The following is a 19888-nucleotide window of genomic DNA, read 5'->3' on the forward strand; positions in this document are numbered from 1 at the left end:
GCACATTTCTACGCGTATCGCTAAAAAGGCGGCCCTCTTCTATGTCAGATGTTGTGCTGTGCGTTTCAGCTGCACTTACCTGATCTGACTCTACTTTTAGCTGGGCAGCTTGAAGCTGCCTGCACAGGGCTTCATTTTCCTCCTGCGCCGGGCATTATCTTCCTGTGCCTGGACTATCTCAGCTTGAGTGCACCTAATTTCTTGGTGCAGGCTGAGATTTTCCTTCTGCACCGCTTGATAGCTGCTCTGCAGCTGTGCGAGCTGGGCCTGGTGCTCGGCGGTTTGCAGTTGGGTTTTGCGGTGATGAAGAAGGAACATTTGGCCCACAAGGTCCAGGATTGTGCGCATTGGCTTCCCGACCGGGTTGTTGACATAATCAACTAGTTCCTGCAATGCTTCATCACAACGACTAACATTGTAGCCGTTAAGGTTATTTCTCCCCTCTATGGAGAGACAGAGGACAGCAGCAACTACATCTTGCAGTGCTGGGTCGACTAACCTCTGTGGAGCTTTAGCTCCAGTCACGCAGGGCGATTGGTGACTCATTTTATTGGGGCCATAAAAATTCTTGTGATAGTGGCTCTGACAGCTTGTTGTTTTACAGTTGATATAATGCTAACACGAAAGCACAGTTGAGAGGCTTCGACCTGCGGCTTACGGTCTACTGTTATGTAATGTGCAAATTTCACTGTGTTCTCTCTTTGGTGGATGTCAATGAAGTGACTTGGCACCTCTCTGTAACATTTAGATGAAAGCGTTAGGAGTTAAATAATAACAACAGCAGATTTTAAGCAGACTATAGTACATTTTCCAACCCCTAATTCACTCTTAAGAGAACTTTCACACCACACTGGCTTATGTTTGGCAAGTTTTAGAAGTAAATTGTCACACAGAACCAAACTTTGAAGTAAGGATTTCAAGTTATTACTTTGGATTCTTATGCATACACACTGTGACAGAACTGGCACGTAGGAGGCCTCACACGGGGCACCAATTATTATGTAGGGCTTTACTGGTTGTTTAGATCAGTGTTACTATCAGAAATAATTAATAATTATTTCTGTAGTTATTAATCAATATTTAAATTAATTAATTGGATCTAACTCATTAAAACCTCATATGGGACTCCAGTAAATGTAGTGTGCTACGTTTAGGAGCAAGTTTGGTTATTAGCAATTATTAATTACAAAAATCAATAGAACATTGATGAGAATCAATGTTAGCTTTTTTTAATCCTTTAAAATCAACAGTTATCAAAGATAATCGTTAATTGTTAACGTCGATGAAACATTGAAGTTAACACTAGCTTACTGATCATTCAAATTCAATCAAAGATAATTATCAATTATCAAAAATCAACAGAATATTAATAAGGATTAACATTGACAGGGCACCACCCTGAAATCAGGGACTAATAACCGAATATTAAAACAGTCTCAATATTAGATTGTTTTCTTAGGAAAATCGACACCCGAAGAATATCGATTTTCGGGAAAAAAACAATAAATGAAGGTTTGAATCCGAGCACTGACATCCCGTCAGCATGACACAGGCGTATGCAAAACAAACCAAAACACTTCTCTTTGTAATATAAACAAAAGTTTATTTATGCAGTAATATCAATTAATAATTAATACAATGCAGTCAATAAACTTCCGACTTACAACTACAAACTAAACAGTGACATGATTAGATATGGAAATAAAAATAATCCTATAACACATAAGGTGTGTGTGTGTGTGTGTGTGTGTGTGTGTGACAGTGTGTGTGTGTGTCAGTGTGGTTAGTGAGAGAGAGAGAGAGAGAGAGAGAGAGAGAGAGAGAGAGAGATGATTAAGTGACAGCCCGAAAGCTGATTTCGCGATAGCTGGAGATAAAACAGCCGTGTTCATCACTCAGAGACGCGGTTTCGTAAACGTCCCTTGTTATTTGACTCTCCTCCGTCCTTTAACTTTGACCTGGTTCCTTGAGGCTCGTGTGATGACAAGAGGTCGTTTCCTCGCGCTGTCGGCGGGCGGTACGGCTGTTGATTCTCAGAGGGCGGTACGGCTGTTGATTCTCGGCGGGCTGGCGGAGAACTCAGAAATGTCGACTTGATTGAAGATGGAAGAGAAATCTTTAATCTCTTCACTTCTGTAGGCCAACGGATGAAGATGCGAATTGCTCGGCGGTCTCCTTTGGATCCGTTAGAGTGTTCGGTTGAACACAGAGTAATCTCAGCTCGTCCAGCGAGATGGAGATTGTATGGCTACAGTTTCAAGTCGGACATTACTTCCTTATGCCACGAGGCTACACCGGAGAGCAGCAAAAAGCTACATCCGTATTCGGTGAACTAAGTCGCTGGAAGCCACTTTGGAAGCATTTCAGAATTATTTGAAGTCCTGATGATGTCATGTTTGAGGGACGTTCTGTTGTGTGCCTCATCCAATAGGAGTTGAGAGCTCGATCCTTTAGAGGGCAAGGCTTCATGGATCTGTAGTCTGTTTTGGACTCCCTTTGTTTGATTTTGGCGCGATTTTTATCAGTAAGATTTACGACTTAGAAGGTGGGGCTTAAGTTATGTTTTTACGACTGTGTTAGGCCTGCCTTTGTCTTCTATCTGAATACATGAGGCCCAACATTATTTATTTTCTTAAATGTAAGAAATATGATATTGTGTTTCTTCAAGAAACGCATCTTTCCCAGCAGAAAGCTGAAAAATTTGGGAAGATATGGGGTGGACATGTTTTCTTTAGTGCTGGTCCAAGTAAGAGCTGGGGAGTCATAACACTGATAAGTAAACATCTACAGTTCAAATGTCTCAAACAGATTAAAGATAAATTAGGAAGAGTCATTATTGTTTTAGCAGAAATTCAGGGGCAAAGGTTGATTCTGGCTAATAATTACACACCTAACGTTGAAGATCAGGGCTTTTTTATAGATCTTGAAGGGATGTTACAAGCCGCTGGCACCCCTCATGTTATAATATTGGGAGGAGACTTTAATCTTTTGATGGACTCAGAACTTGAACATAGTGAAGCAAAAGTGTGTAAGCCCCCAAGAGCAACATTGATGCATCACAGGATGTGTAAAAATCTTGGTCTTACAGATATCTAGAGACATTTGAACCCATCTGGTAGGGTTTTTCATCAGTCCATAAGATTTGTTCTAGAATAGATTTTTTATATATATATATCTAAGTCCCTCATTTCATCTGCTGTGGATTGCTCAATTGGAAACATCTTAGTCTCAGATCATGCCCTGGTGAGTTTAGAGGTGTTGCCACATACGGAGAAAAATAAATCATATAGTTGGTGCTTTAATGTATCCCTTTTGCAAAATCCTGAATTCCAACAAATGTTAAATGCTGAAATCAATGTTTATAGGGAGACCAACTGGTCCTCAGTATCCTCTGTGGGTGTGGCTTGGGAGGCACTTAAGGCGGTTCTTGGGGGTCGGATCATACAGTATGCCTCATTCATCAAAAAATCCAAAGCACGAGAACTCGTGGAGTTGGAAGGGAATATTAAAAGTGCCGAGGCAGAGCTGAAGCACCGAATGTCATCTGATGGCCTCAGAGAATTGACCCAATTGAAATACAGATATAATACTATTTTGTTGCATAAGGTGGAGTTTTGGCTATTCAGGGCAAGACAGTCATACTTTGAGTCGGGGGACAAAGCAGGGAAGTTTTTGGCTAGATATATAAAGCAGAGAGAGTCTTTTTCTACCATTCCCTCAGTGAAATCTGCTGGTGGTGAAATATTGACCTCAGCCATTGATATTAATAATGCTTTTAAAGAATCCTATCTTGATTTTTATAGTTCCACATCTTTGTCTACTGATGAAGATATTAGAAACTTTGTGGAACCATTAGAACTCCCTAAACTGATGACTAAGCAAAAAAAAAAATTCTTGATCCTGAGATAACCTTTGGCGATGTAATTAAGGCCTTGCCTACAGGGGCTCCGGGGCCAGATGGTTTTGCCGTTGAATTTTTTAGATCTTATGCTACAGAACTGGCTCCACTTTTGTTAGAAGTTTATACGAAATCATTAAAGAATGGAAAGCTTCCACCAACCATGAGACAAGCCTGGATCAGTCTGATTCTTAAAAAGGACAAAGATCCAAGCAAGTGTAAGAGTTACCATCCAATTTCCCTGATCCAGCTAGACGTAAAAATATTGTCAAAAATACTGGCTAACCGATTAAGTAAAGTTATGACATCTCTTATACATACAGATCAGGTGGGGTTTATTCGAGGCCACAGCTCTTCTGATAACATTAGGCGTTTCATCAATATTATGTGGTCAGTGGCGAATGATCAGACTCCGGTTGCGGCCATTTCAGTTGACGCCAAGATGGCATTTGATATGGTAGAATGGGATTATCTTTTTAAGATTTTGGAAATATACGGGTTCGGGAATACTTTTATTGGATGGATTAAGTTACTTTATAGACACCCGGTAGCGGCGGTACAACCAAATGGATTAATTTCAGATTATTTTACTCTGGATAGGGGCACCCCGCAGGGTTGCCCTCTTTCCCCATTATTGTTCTGTCTTGCCCTGAACCATTAGCAGCCGCGATAATAAAGGATGATGATTTTCAGTGTTGGGGAGTAGCTAACTACATGTAGCGACGCTACTAACTTAACTACATTTTTCAGTAGCTTGACAGTAGCTCAGCTGCTTTTAAAACAGAGTAGCTTTTCCAGTAGTGAACTACTTTTTCCAGCAAGTAGTGGTGTAGCGTGACCAAACGCTACATCATGTTGGTCAGATTATAACTAATAGCCTTCCTTATTGCATAGAAGCCAAACTTTTACCTGCAAAACGTCAGACGATCTGGCAGCATATTTCTGTCTGCTGATCAGAATCAGGCAGCGTCATCTTCTTCTTTTGTAATGGCAGATCACAAACAAAAATAGTGAATTACCACCATCAACTGAGAGCTTATTACAGCTCACTTGGATAAGTAGAGATTGTCTGATGGTTATTAAAAGAACACCATTTTATTCTTCTATGAAACAAAGAATGTTTCAGACACTTTGTTCAACAGATCACACAACAGCATATTTACCTTTACTATTTTAAATTAAATCATTAAAAAAGTTATTATTGCCTTTTGAGGGATTTTGTTTCTGTTATAAATATGTTTATTTCGCTTCTCATCATCTGTGCATTATTGGGAGCAGCGAGTGAATTATTATTATAATATTTATAAATATACAGTATATATTATTATAATAATTACTATCATGCAGAACTATTTGATTTCTCCATTTCTTAGCATTTAATTAACTATTATTTTCATGTAAAATAAATAAAATGATTGGTAAAAGAAATCATTTATGGCATGTATTATAATGCAACAATCTAGGATGACCATCTGTCCACTTTTTTTGGACTTGAACAAAGCGAACAAATATTTGTAGAGCAGCCTCTGTATGTGACCTGTAAAGCTAGCACTTGTATGTCAATGGCAAAAAAGTCAGAAAATACAATGAGCATGAACCCAAGAGAGGGGAGAAACAAGCCCTGCGTCTTTATTCACATATTATCCACACTAAATATTATGTGACAAGAACAAAAAATGCCAGCCCAAGGAGAGTTTGTCATAAAAATGTGATCTTTAGGGAAGTAGGCTACACACAGCAGGACTGAAAAGTGTGAAGTATAGTATAAAAAATATTTTTTTAATAACGTCTGATCTTTTTTGTTTTTATGTTATACTGTTATATTTTATTTTATGGCCATTATTAACTGTATTAATGTTACTATTCATTAAATGCATTAAATAAATGTAATATATTTAGTTAAACACATTAAATGTATTTAATTAATACATTAATTATTAACTGTCATTAGTGTACATTTTGTTATTAATATTATTGGTTTGATAGTAACATTAAAAAAAATATTGCCTTATTAAGTAGCTTCAGTGTAGCTAGCTTCTTTTTGATAGTAACTTGTAGTGTAGCTAACTACTTTTTCAAAAGAGTAGCTTGGCTGTAGCTTAACTACTTAAAATTATGAGTAGCTTGTAAAACTCCAGTTTCAAAGTAGCTTCCCCAACACTGATGATTTTCCAGGGGTGATGGTGGGAGGTGTGGTGCATAAGCTTCTGCTTTACGCAGATGATATTTTATTATTTGTCTCTGACCCTTCTAGCTCTATGCCTAGCCTCCACAGAATTATTAATTCCTTTTCTAAGTTCTCGGGATACAGAGTTAATTGGTCTAAATCTGAAGCTTTGGCTCTGACAGCGTACTGCCCAATTTTCAGCCGGGTGCCATTCAGTGGCCCAAACAGGGCATTAAGTATTTGGGTATTTTATTCCCAGCACATTTGTGTAATTTAGTTAGAGTTCATTTTGACCCTTTAATAAAAAGGTTTTCGAGCGATGTGGGCAGGTGGGCTTCATCACATTTATCTATGATTGGGAAGGTTAATGTAATTAAAATGAATTGTATTCCAAAATTCAACTACCTCCTACAGTCACTCCCTATAGATGTCCCCCTTTCAATGAATTATTTTGTATTATTTAGTATACAATTATTATCAGTTGTATTATTTGCATTTAGCATTGTTTTTCCCAGCTGTCCATGATCATAGCAGATTTTCCCACCAGTTAAGAACCACTGATTTAAAAAAATATATACCAAATCGTACTGTATGTACCCAACTTCAAAACACCTGTAACCAGATTTGACTCCTATCAGTTCATGGGTATTCTACAAATAATTGCACCACAGAATTTAGATATACATAAATAGAATTATATTATACAGTAAAATTCATTTTATGAGGGAAAAGGTTTTCACCTAGAGGACATGACATCTACATTTTCCCTTAGTACCCGATGCATTTTAGATGATTCTTGAAATAATGGTGGCTAATTTTGTTCCGAGAATCGCTTTTCAGAGGATGCCTGTAGGAACCATATTTGCCAGTGGAACTTTTTTTCTGGTGACCAATCCTGAGACCTTTGCAGGTGACAACTAACAAATCTCCAAGTCCATCGAGGAAGAATTCTGTAGGTAGTGTGGAAGGAAAGAGGTAAAAACAGAAAAGACACAATAAAAAGGGAAAGATGTTGTTATTATTTATTCTTGCTAATCACATGTCCCATTTTAGAATGATCCACCCCTAAACGTCCTGCAAAAAATGAACTGTGGTTGGTTACTTTACATGTCAATCAGACGACCCCCTCCAAGGGTGATGCAACTAGGCAACTTCAATGTGGACCAAACTTTATGTTAATAGTGAAAAGACTGGTGACTATACTGACTCCATCTGATTTGGATTTCAATAAAGTTTCAATAGTTTCAATAAACACTTTGCAGTCCACCTACCAGTATGAGCCACTCTTTTCAGGAATGGGTCAAAACCGACCTTCCGCACTGCATCAGTCCGAGCCATGAAGTAATTAACGACTCCATCTGCATAGAAGCACCCATTAAAGCCTGGCAGGGGTGTATGCGTACCTCTCACACGTTTGATACAACCGCCTTCCTCGCTGCTTCCTTCTTCATATTGTAGTCTGAAGAAGAAACGATTTCCTTGCACCTCACCACCAACCTGAAGTAGTCAAATTCAGTAAAACTTAGCGAAGGTCTACGATTTTTGGAATAAGATATATTTTTTTATGTAAATGAAGACTTGTTCACCACATCTAGATCAGGAACAGCTTCCAAAATCTTCACAAAGCTCTCGATACGAGTCTCATTCAGGAATACAAAATCATCATCTACCCACAGGAAGTACTTAGTGGTGACCTGTGACACTGCCAGATTTCTGCCGGCAAACCAGCCCTAAAATGCCAAACACCTTAGCTGAAGGTAAAAAGTGTCATTCCTGCATCAAACGCAACTCCAAAAATAACTCAGTCAGGCTATTCAAACAAATTGCAAATCCAATTGGTGCCAGTAGTGTCAAAGAAATTACATACTCACTGGAACTTTATACAACACCAACAAAGCAGAGATGGTGCACAGAGGTTATAAGAGTTAATTTAAGGTGTTTCAAGATGATTTTACCTGTGCAGGGGGCATGATGTAGTGTTCTATATTATCTCCAACAACCTTCTCTGGGTTATGACTGTCATCGGCAATAATGATCTTTATGTTTGGGTAGAACTGACGGATGCTCTTGATGAGTACATGTAGTTCTTTATATCTCAAAAATGCCTTTACTAATATGGTCACCTGTGAGTTTATATCTATACAAAGAAAGAAAGAGAATTACAGGTTTGTGTGGCTCTTTTACTGACTGTATGCACAAGGTACATATATAGTAATTGCAAGTGCTGTTTGTTCAAATGCGTAAGTATATCAAATAAAGCAATAAGTCTTGAGCTTACCTTTCCCTGAGTCAAACAGAACAGGAACTGATGGTCGTCTGATAACAATTGGGAATATGACCTCATGGTTCTCAAAAGAAAAGTAAGCTAGGGACAAGACGACATTTGTAAATTAAAATGTCTTGTTTTAACTATGCCAAGAAAGAACAGCCTAGTCTCATAGAATGAATGTTACTATAACTACATTTTTGCAAACTGACTTTTACCTGACACTTTCTACATTTTGTTGCAGTTTATGAAATGAACACTAGAGGCACTACAATAACTGTGCCTTTTATTCACTTTCACACAAATCACAGGTACTTACAAAAAAACGGGTTTATCACTCTATTACTCATACCCTGCTATTTTGTGATATCGAAACACTTACTCTAATACATTATTTGAAAAGACCCACCTACATTTACATACGTATTCCAATGTGATTTACTTCTGCTCTAGCTCATCAGATAGAGTGTTGGTCTTTGGAGACCAAGCCTTGAGCCCAGCCAAGGACACTCGGAGTGAAAGTGATGCGAAAGTGCCATAGAAGCAACACGAAATGACGTGGTTGCTGCAGTAAATGTGCTTTTCATGTTGAATTTGGTTTTAAAACACTGTCGGTTGGGTTTAGGCATTGGTTAAGGGTAAGGATGTCTGATTTGTTCACCTCTCATTTATCTTTTAGGACACTATTGGTTAGGTTTAGGCTAAAGTTTTTGGTTAGGGGGGTACTTTTACTCATAAAAACATCCAATATTCACCTTAAAACCTTGTGTGATTACAACACCATTTCACTCGCTTTTGGCGCCCCCCGCAGGACATTTCACTTGGAATCTGCAGCCAAACGTGTAATGAAGCATGTAATTTTGGTTTGCAAAGATGTTGCCATTGTCATGTAAATTTCATGAGATCAGGCTGAGAAAGAAACAAGTCAGTAAATTCAAAGTAATCTTTCAACCGAACATTTGGTGACCAATTTCAATACTGCTTTAAAAGTCATTTTAACAGTTAAAAGATGGGCAAGGAGGAGGCGGGAACCAGCTGAACAGTAAACATAAAGTTTAATGGTAAAACTTAACTTAAAACAACATAAACAAACATGAACACAAACACACACACAAAACGCGGTCACGTGCGTCTCTCTCTCTCAAACTGGCACCCCTGGCTCCCCTTTATCTCGCTCTCCCGCTGATCAGCCGATTCGGCGCTGGCCGTGCACCATCACGGTGTGGCCACAGTCATTAACGGGTAAATGAGTATTTTCTTAAATTAAATCTTTAAGGTTACCAGTCGGTGCTCGAGTATAATGTAGTTGTTGTGTTGGCCTGTTGCTTCCTCTAAAGTACTGAAATAATCAATAATGGAATTAAGGAACTGGGGTGGTTAAATTCCCTATGATTCAAATCCCTAGAAGGATTGAATCACAGGTTACTTACCGAGGTCTTCTGTCTTGATGTGGTAGACGGTGCTGGTGTAGGTTACTCTGTTCAGAAGGTCATTGAGTTGATGGAGACTGCTGGATGAGATGGTCAGATTTATCGCATTCTGGCCATCCACATGTTCTCCCTCCTGAACATCCATCACTGAGAGCACTCCTTTCTGAACACTAAGTGACACCTGAAGAAGATACATATCCCATGAGCTCATATTAGAAACTTCATATAAACTTTCTATACCTTCATGACCCACTGCCTTTGAAACACATTTGCACCCAGAGACGCTTGTGTGACACCTACATTAAAAGGCAAAACTTTTAATCAAGAGATTAAGAAGCGAATAGCAGCTCTGTTTTCGAGTTTTAAAGGAGTTTTGCATTCAACAAAAGAGTGGGGAAAAGTAGACCCCAATACAGAGACAGCTTCAAGCAAACAAATGATTGAGATAGAAATTAGTAAAAAAAAAAAAAAAAAACTCCATCTTTACCAAGAAAACCAAAATTAGCAAAGTAAACCATATGTTTTGTGTTTGCAGAGTTAGATTGAATGAACCCACCCTCCACCTTTAGTAAGAAAAACATATTAAGCTAAACAAACCTTGTAAAGTGTTCTCATACGAGTTTGCAGAACTAGACCTTTAACAATGATAAATTCCTTTCATTAATACAGATTAAAATACATTATGTACACATTGTTAGCACAGAATTGCATTCAGGGCTGTTTTTACACCTATGGCCAAGGTAAACTTTGATTTTTCATGTGTCGTTATGTCTAGTGCACAGTACAAATTATGCAAATTTCATAATCAGCACAAAATGCGAGGACTGTCCGAGTGCAGCCTAGTTTTTCTAAACATGTGGACAATCGCACGCGCCTGCCATTGACTGTGCACAAAGCAGTACTTTACGCAAGTACACATGCGCAGATGCGAGTGCTTAGCCAATAAATTACCAACATGTGATCTGGTTTAACATCATAAATAATGTGTGTTCTTGCGTTACTGTGGCCGTAGCAAACCTCAGTACTCAAGGGGCCGATAGAGTTACCTTGAGAAGTCTACCTTACCCTACTTGGTCAGCAATATTTTATCAAACTGTTGCTTTGCCAGTAGATGAAAAGAGAAAAAATGAAAGAGGAAGATTTCTGATGCATTGCAAGAGATGCAAAGAATGTGAGGAAATTTATTTGGAGACAAGCATTAATGAGAAATGCATAATGTGACCGGAAACATGAAAAGATGCAAATAATCTATATTATCTACTGTATAGTGGTTTACATCCATGAATTATGCGGGATAGTTTTCAAACCAATTGCAAACTGTATCGACGTTCACATTCAATGTGCCCCACACCACTTTTTAAAATGGACTCGGGTGTGGTTCTGAAAACTTACATTACTCTAACATCGAGTGGTTTCGGGTCAAAATCAAAAGCTCTAATGTGAAAACGCCCTTACATAGAATCTGCAGCAAATGTATTTTATTTGTCTCAGTGTTCCTTGGAGAGATATGCTTCTGTGGAAATCTCAGATCAGAAACTTACCAGGAATGAGTGTTTTCTTCATGGGAGTAACTCTGAATCCTTTAATTGGATACTGGAGTGGAGTGTTGGCAGGGGCCAGAAGAAGAACGTCATTCTGTTTCCCCATCCTGGGAGAGACAAACGAGGACAACATTTGTATGAAATGGTTGATTTAGCCTCTGTGCAATCAAAGGTGTGGTGTTCAAAGGTGTGATTGTTACACTGTAGATTGGTTAGATTAGTTCATAAGATAACAGTGAATCCTAAAGTACCTGATCTGGTGTTGTCTGTACTCCTCTGCTCTGCGTTTCTGGAGGTCTTCAAGTTCATCTTTTGACACATATTGGTTTGCAGGCGGAGCATTTTGGCAGGTACAGGAGGGGGGATTGTCATTCGGAAATGGCCCAATACTAAGGCAATAAGAAATGACAATGTCTGATAAACCAACACGATCACACAGGAAGTCGGCACGTTGTTTCTAACAGTTCCAGTACCCTATGATCAGCCACATCATGCCAACTTGCTGACAAGCACTATCTTCTATCAGACATGTTTGCATTGGCTCTAGCATGTTTACCTTCACCTGGGGCGCAACCGGAAGCACGTTGCATCAGCAGTGTGGGAGACCAGGGTTCAGATCCCACGTTGAAACCAGGAAGTAATTGTGTAAGCATAATCAGTGATAAGCATGATTTAGAGGTTGCATTTTCCCCTCTATCATTAAATTTTTACTCTACTGATGGTTAGGTTTAGGTTTAGGGGGAACCGTTTATAAAATATGCATTCTTATCTGTTTTACAGCCTGTACAGCTGAAAACAACTCGCTTTACAACTCACTTTTGGCGCCCCTCTGTGGACATTTCACCCAGACATTTGAGAAGGGTATAGATGCAGGCAGTGCTACAAAAAGGGGCGGGAGCTCCAAACCACCTTTGAAGATATAGGGAGCCCCTTACCTAAACCTTTCCCTAACCTTAAAGGTGCAATATGTAAGATTCAGAAACCCTTGTTATTAATGACACCTGTGGCCGTTAAGTGAACTGCAGCCAGCTACCTGTTGATCGTGCACACTCCATAGAGATGTGAGCATCGACCAAAACAATGACGTAACGTACAAAGAGACTTAACATGATTCACCGACATCATGCAGACAGATGAGGTAGCATATTTAAAATTACACAGTTATGATTGTTTTGCTACAAACTTTGCGACTGTATATTATATTTGACTCTCCAGTGCTGGAACAGGGCTAAAACAAAGTGTGGATATAGGTCTGAATATGCAAGACTGTAGTTTGAAGTAATCACTTTTCTTTGCATGATACATTGACTGCATTTATACGGTAGCCTATGTCGGCGTTAGCAAGCTAGCCAGCTTTATCAATAGCTGTTAGCTAAATTTGGTGGGTGATGACAGTAGCTGTTTATAAAATAGACTGTACATTATAAATATGTTGACACAATTCAGTATTGATGTGATTCCATCACAACTGTAATTTTGATATATCGATGCACTATTGTTTTATAATAATAGAATGTATATATTTTCTGTATAACCAAGTTACGTTACACTAATGAATGGGTCTTTTTGCATTATCTTGAACATTGTCTAGCATTCATTTCATGTGTTATTGTAGTTTACCTTGCTGAATAATTACAGATGAACATTGTTTATGTCAGTTACTGTGAATCAGCATACCTGACTTTTAGTATAAAGAGAAGATCTTTGAAATTATTTATTGGTAGCTTGCAATTCGTCAGCATTAGCAGGCAAGATCATGTTAGCTAAAATTACACAGATCAATCCTTATGGCACTTTATTTCATATACTTCGCAGTTATGTAAGCTTACCTGTCCAATAAGAAGAACGCCAATTCAGGGTCGGTTTTGATCCCCAAAACCGAACGAAGTTCCCTCCAGGAATCAAATGCCCTGCCCATGTTTACTCTAGTTTTCACTCGACCACGGTCACGTTCCCGCTTAGCCAGACTGGATTCAGTAGATAATGTTTTTTTGTTGTTGTTGTTTACTCTGAGTTTGTGTAGGAGTCGATGTTGTGCTGGGAGCCGGCCGTTTGCTGGATTCCATCTCTAAGATAACGTTACCTACTGTTGCAGTTTGTTGTCGCTGTTGAATAGCGGAAGAGAAGCACTGAGGCAAGGCTCTTGGGAGCGTGCATAAACATCATGTCCTTTGGATTTCCCTGCAAAAGCGACCCGCTCCCTTCACATGAAAATCAGTCTACAGGCTTTAATAGGCAAACTAGGAAGTCCAGGAAGGGCTCATTTTTTAAGTTGCGTTACAAGCCGTTCACACTTTGGCAAAAGCAAGGCGAATATTACATGAAAATTGTTACATATTGCACCTTTAACTGTGAGTGGAAGTGATGCCTCCTTTTGGAGTTGCCGCAACCCCCTTTTGGAGTACACACGCCCCTTCTGTAGAAACCCCGCCCTCTTTTGGAGATTCCACCCACATTTGGAGGTCTCTGGACTGCAGCTATACCTACTTGGGAAAATTGAGCTCACACATGCCTATATGCCCAACAACACTTCCCGCTTTAGCCACTGACCGATTTTAAGGCGGGTGCACACTGTACGATTTATAATAGTCCTTTACGATTGTTGCTTGTCAGACTCTACGATATGAATGCATTGATATCGCCATGGCACACTGTGCGACATTATGTCAGATTGCATGATATATATCGTAGCCGAGAGTGTTGCGGAATAGAAGCGAAACGGCGAAATTTGCCCACCACGGAGGAGCATTTTTTTCTCTCTCTCTGAAAGTCAAGTATAAGGGACTGTAATTCTTTATTATGAAGGTAGTTGGGTAGAATGCTAATCCACTACGGGGCTCCGGTAAGAAGCGTGACATGAGACAGAGAAATGTTCAACTCTTTATATGAAGACTTTGAATGCACAGCAGTACTACACGTTATTCGGCAGCTGGCATCACAGAGGCTTTGAGTAGTGCACAGAGGAGATATTTAGCACAGATGTGTGCAAATGGTGGCACGAAGCATTAGATGGATGCCTCAACAATGATCCAATTTGGACTGCATATGGTACAGCTGCGGTGATATGATCACAAAGGTGATATCGAATGTGGCATTAAATGTGGTATTAAGTATGGTCTTTATTCAATCACGCACATTAACACCTGAAGAAATGTCGAAGTAAACGAAAGTGAAAGTGAAAGTGAAAGGAAACCGCAGTAGCGGAATAGCGGATACTATCGTCAACCAGCGTCATACGCAACATAAAAGTTTCATAATAAAAGTCCTCCCAGGACATCAGCATTTCCATTGCTCCAATACCACTCCATCACGAGAATAGGCTAACATTTACAAGAAAGATGGATTTTGTCAAACTGGCCTATAATAAGACAGCCTGATCACAAATACGGAAAATTACAGATGTTGAGAATGAACGTGAGTGCGGGATGTAGCCTACAGTAATAATGAGCTACCACAAGCAAATATTCATAGTGGAAATAAAAAGACTTGTGGCATGAAATTAAAAACTTCACCATTCACATATGAGAAAACAAAAAAGGTGGGTTATAGTACATCTTTCTCCTCTTTTAGATTAGTAACCTATAGGCAGTGTTGGGGAGTAACGGAATACATGTAATGGGATTACGTATTTAAAATACTGTATTCCACTACAGTTACAATTTAAATAATTGGTAATTAGAATACAGTTACATTTAAAAAGTATTTTGATTACTGAAGAGATTACTTTGCATTTTATTGTCATTTGTTTCATTTAATATTTAGTCCTTTCAGATGGAAAACATTTATACATATAAATGATGCGATCCAAAGTGCATTTGAACAGCGATGAAACACTTTCTTATGATGTGTTACATTCATACGAGCAGACAGAGAAGTACGTTTGAAGTAAGTTTGGAGCAGAAGAAATAAAACTTGTGTAAATTGTCAGCTTTACGCTAAGCTAAAATGCTATTTCTAGCCATTTTACATGCACATGTTACCAGACATGATCATATTTTTTTATCAAGAAAATTCACGTTAGATCATAATTTCTTTTTTTTCTAGTAAGATCTTTGATATCAGGGCAAAAATCATATTCTTGATAATAATTGTTGTATTGTTTTCCTGTAAAAATATCTAAAAATCCTTCAAACAAGATCAATTTGATTTATCTTGTTTTAGAAACAACACTGCATAAGATATTGAGGTTTTTCAGAGAATGTATTTTTAACATGTGTATTTTGTCTTACTGTACTGACAGAGTGTTTATAGTCAAAACAAGTGAAAAAATCTACCAGTGCTGAAGAAGTAATCCAAAGTATTTAGAATATGTTACTGACCTTGAGTAATCTAACGGAATACGTTACAAATTATATTTTACAGCATGTATTCTGTAATCTGTAGTGGAATACATTTCTAAAGTAACCCTCCATATAGGCCACACAAAATTTCGAAAATTCATAAAGGCTGATAATATATCACACTTGAAATTCCCTATGGATGATGCACAAACATGACATAGATTTCTATAATTGTATCCAGCTGTATTTGCTGATTTGGATTAAAACATCCCATAAATACTTACCAGTATAAATTGTCTTTCTTTTTTCTTTTATTTATTTATTTATAAATAAAATTGGTGTGGTGTGAATCTTAACTAAAGAAGTTTACAGACATTTAAAGTAAATTTATTAAAAGTAAAATAGTAATTAAAATAACGTTGTAAAGAAAATGCATGACAAATGTAAAGAAAAAAGCGAGAAAATGCAATCATTTATTTATTTTCATTTTGTAGCCTAAGACCTGTATTTATTTATTTCAGAGAATAATGCTTTCATATTGCTGACGTGTTACACTTTTCTCCAAGTATTTTCTGCTTATTTATTTATTACAACTTTTTATATAAAATGAAAAGAAGAAAAAACATTGAAAGGAGCAGAATATCTCATCTGGCCGTCCTAATAGCAGTAACGCTATACGCCGGGGCAGGTTTACGATTCCTGAGGCCCCAAGCACATTGACCAAGCTGGGGCCCCATTTTGAAAAGTTTTGACTAAAAAACAATTACATAAAATGTATTTTAAATCATAATTTTAAATTCATCCTATCAACCATTGTAGCCAAGTACATTCAAAATGTTTAATGAAATAAAAATCTAGTTAAAGATAATTAATGCATGTTTTCCAGTTTTTCCATAATACAGTAATAAAAAAAAGCAATATTTACATACATACATTTATACAAAACAATTTTTTGAACAGGGTGTGCAAAACCTACTACTTCACCCAGTAACATTTTGGAATTCAGTTGTTATTTATTAATTTTATAACCCAGCGATTATTTACTGTTGTCCAGTTTGCCATTATAATACACAGTATTATTATTACTTGGAGGATGTGTTGTATACAATAGTAATATATTCCTGTCTTATTTACTTTACTTTCACCTGGAGCTAATATTCTGACGCTGAGGCTGTAATTTGTATGTAAGCATTGTAGGCAACATTTGTAACTGTAACAATAAACATACAAAGTACGGCAGCCGCAGCACACTAGAGCAGAAGGGAAAACACATTGGCGTTTATCAAGCGCTGAAATTTGCTTGTTGCAGAACAGTCTGGAATAATTATAACAGTCCCCTCTTTGCAACCTGAACTTGTTCAGAACGTTAAATCTTTGTGACACCTGTGCTAAAAAAAAAAAACAACAACAATCTAGACACAGTTCAACAACTGAAACAGAACGCAGGTGTCTCGGCATGCATTTCTGAAACCTGAAGCTCTTATTAACTTGACACAATGTCTAAAAATGTGCCAGTCCTCCGTGAGACACTGAAGAAACAGCGAGACGCGGTGCAGCAGGTATGGACGTTCGTCCAGCGCGTGTTTACACTGGAAAACAATGACAAAACAGAGCAGACGCACGCAAAAATACGTTCGGTGTGAACAGCCCCTAACTCATCCGTTTGCGCGTATCTGTGAGTGAGAGCGCGTGCGCGAAACAATTTCGGACGGCCTATATGTTTTTTCATAAATTACAAACCCGAACCCTACTTCACGTGAACCGCTCCAAGAGCGCTGACAACAGCGTATTCGCGCGTGTACCCAGAACAACATGTCACCCCTCAAGCTTCCGCCCCCCCTTCACTGTGAGATCACTCTGCATAAACAGATATAGATCACAGAATAATTTCAGATAGCACAGGCATCAGAGACATCCGAGGCATTTCCAAAATGTCTGTTTTATTGCTTTTCATCTAGAAAGCATCACAATCTGCTAAACATTTACAAACATTTTAAATCATAAACATCTCCAAGACATCTGCAGAATAACTATTGACATACATGTCTGTCTTCAATTCTCCCTGTGAAACAGATTCACTTACTTTGGTTTGGGGAAATCTTGGACCTGCGCGTGAGTTTTGCAGCTTGAGAACCTTGAAAAGCTTGAATGAGAAATGAAAAATAAAAAACAAATTTAACTATAAATTAGGCCTATTGCGATTATTTGATATCTATTCTATTGAGGTAACAGCGATCATTTTGCTCCTAAAATTACAATCACTCACGCAAAATATTTTTGGCCGTTGTCATAAAAAGTTGATTTTACAATGACACAGAAGATGAAGGAGACGGGATGAAGAATATACATAAACTTAAAAAGCATTGTTAAATACACAACTCAAACGTCTTCATGTGAAATAAAGACTAGTGGGTTTAATAAAACAGCCTTAAATTAAATTACTATTAAATAATAATAATAAACACAACAACTGTATGAATGGAGAGTGGACTAAGAATAAAGTGGACCATAAACAGAAATATTTTAAGTTGCATTTTGAATATTAACAATATTATTCTTGTCTAAAAGCCTAAAAGGAAATTAGTATGTGATTCCAAGTTCAATATGAATACATTAATATTTAGGGTGCATGAGCAAAATGTACTATTAAATAATGAATCGCAATTATTTCCATAAGTAACAATAGGACACATGGATTGTAGGCCTGTTGTTTGTAGGTTAGGGTTAACCAAATTACAGTCAAATAAGATGGCTCAAAAAGCCCTTCGTCCAACACAGTAGACCGTCTATTATTATGATATTTTATTCGTAATATGGCTTTTGTAAGGTTCATATGCAAATTTAAAAGACAATTTCTCCAGCAGTTATGAATTCCACATTGAAATGTGCTGTCTTAAATAAAAATGGAGAAGTGTTTCTAGAATGTATGCTGAATGTAGACACTAATCAAATATACTGATACATACCTCCATATCTGCGTTGAAGTTTTATTCCAAAAATCACCGTCAATATAAAATAACGCGAGCAGGAAGACCGGAACGATTATAAGAATAACAATGAATGTAATTCGGTGAGATCGATTCATGATAATCTGTGTGGGTAAATAAAACGGGTTTGATCAATAACTACGCGACTGATTGAAAAATACATACATGTTATACTGTATTTAGATCTACACATTACATAGAATTCTGAAGCATCAAATCACGTCAATCAAATGACGGAATTTCCTGAATTTATCCATCAAATATTTAAAAATCCACAGAGAATGTAACGCCCATAGAAACCAGAATAAATGCATATTTCAAAACAAAGCCATTTACTTAAAGATTGTGAAAAGGAGTTTAAATGTTACCCGATGAAGAGCAGCAGGTGAATGTGGAGCTCCTGTGCGGGTGTGGCAAAGACTATATAGTGGGACTTTCTTCACGCACTCACCTCATAGATTTTGCATATCATTAAATTAACCCGAAAGGTAAACAAAGACTAAAATGGCGACATATCACCTTCATGATGACTAACCTAATTTTCTGTTTTAAAGGGATAGTTGAACTATTCCTTACATTTCTAAATCAATATTGAAGAATTAGGTTACTTGACTTTTCTACGAGTCATTTCTGAGACTTGACAACATCTGAGGCTAATATGGGTGTCTTGGGTACACTAAAAATTATTCTTAGATCACGTGATAAATTGCAACTGAAAAAGTAACAAAAGCGTAATTTTTTGTTTTGTTTTGTTTTTTGTTTGTTTTACTAGTTTAAGAACGACAAGGTACACTCTTAAAGATTTGTTGCCAGCATGTTACTGTAAAATTAGTCTTGCTGTTGCTGAAATTAACAGCTAGATACTGTTTTAACAGCTACAGTATACAAATGTAATTTAGCAGCATATAGCTGTCAAATTACATACTATCTACTGTTGTTGAAATTAACAGCTATGTTCCCAGCATGCACTGTGGCATGAAAAAATTCAATTCAAGTTCAAAATGTCACTATAGCTTTCACCAAAATGATATCATGATGTTAAATGTTCATTTTCTCCCAATGCCTTGCACAGAACAGCTATTTACCGTAAAACTAGTCACTTCACAGTGAGCCTGCTCTTGATCTCCCAGAATGCAACATTTTTAACAGCAAACTACTGTATTTAAGAATCACAGTAGATTGCTGTAGGAATTTGGCTGTAAATTTACAGCAATTTTTTACAGTGTAGGCTGTCAAATTTAAAAATAAACTTTAGTCACAACCTAGTGAAACTAGGAAATTGAAATATTCCTAATTTAATAATCAGCATCAGCCTATAC

At 37.6% G+C, this 19888-nt stretch overlaps 1 protein-coding gene across 2 annotated transcripts in view; it reads right to left on the reverse strand.

The window, feature by feature from the left end:
• The window catches only part of LOC127436252 (beta-1,4 N-acetylgalactosaminyltransferase 1-like), a 33111-nt gene extending 14443 nt beyond the window's left edge, over nt 1-18668 (reverse strand). Inside the window, exons 1-11 of one of the 2 annotated variants that reach the window (XM_051690292.1) lie at nt 18549-18668; nt 17666-17725; nt 11554-11691; nt 11303-11409; nt 10359-10396; nt 9762-9942; nt 8344-8430; nt 8021-8202; nt 7652-7795; nt 7337-7562; nt 6806-7015 (exon numbers count right to left, since the gene is read on the reverse strand). In XM_051690292.1, the coding sequence (XP_051546252.1) occupies nt 6834-7015; nt 7337-7562; nt 7652-7795; nt 8021-8202; nt 8344-8430; nt 9762-9942; nt 10359-10396; nt 11303-11409; nt 11554-11691; nt 17666-17725; nt 18549-18667 (1464 nt within the window). In that variant the 5' untranslated portion in view covers nt 18668 and the 3' untranslated portion in view covers nt 6806-6833. Of the gene's footprint in view, nt 1-5434; nt 7016-7336; nt 7563-7651; nt 7796-8020; nt 8203-8343; nt 8431-9761; nt 9943-10358; nt 10397-11302; nt 11410-11553; nt 11692-17665; nt 17726-18548 lie in introns of those variants that run through there. The other variant, XM_051690291.1, reaches the window with a different exon arrangement.
• Between the last annotated feature and the right edge of the window lie 1220 nt (nt 18669-19888).

This window comes from Myxocyprinus asiaticus, chromosome 46 (assembly GCF_019703515.2).
Source record: "Myxocyprinus asiaticus isolate MX2 ecotype Aquarium Trade chromosome 46, UBuf_Myxa_2, whole genome shotgun sequence".
NCBI classification, from domain to species: domain Eukaryota; kingdom Metazoa; phylum Chordata; class Actinopteri; order Cypriniformes; family Catostomidae; genus Myxocyprinus; species Myxocyprinus asiaticus.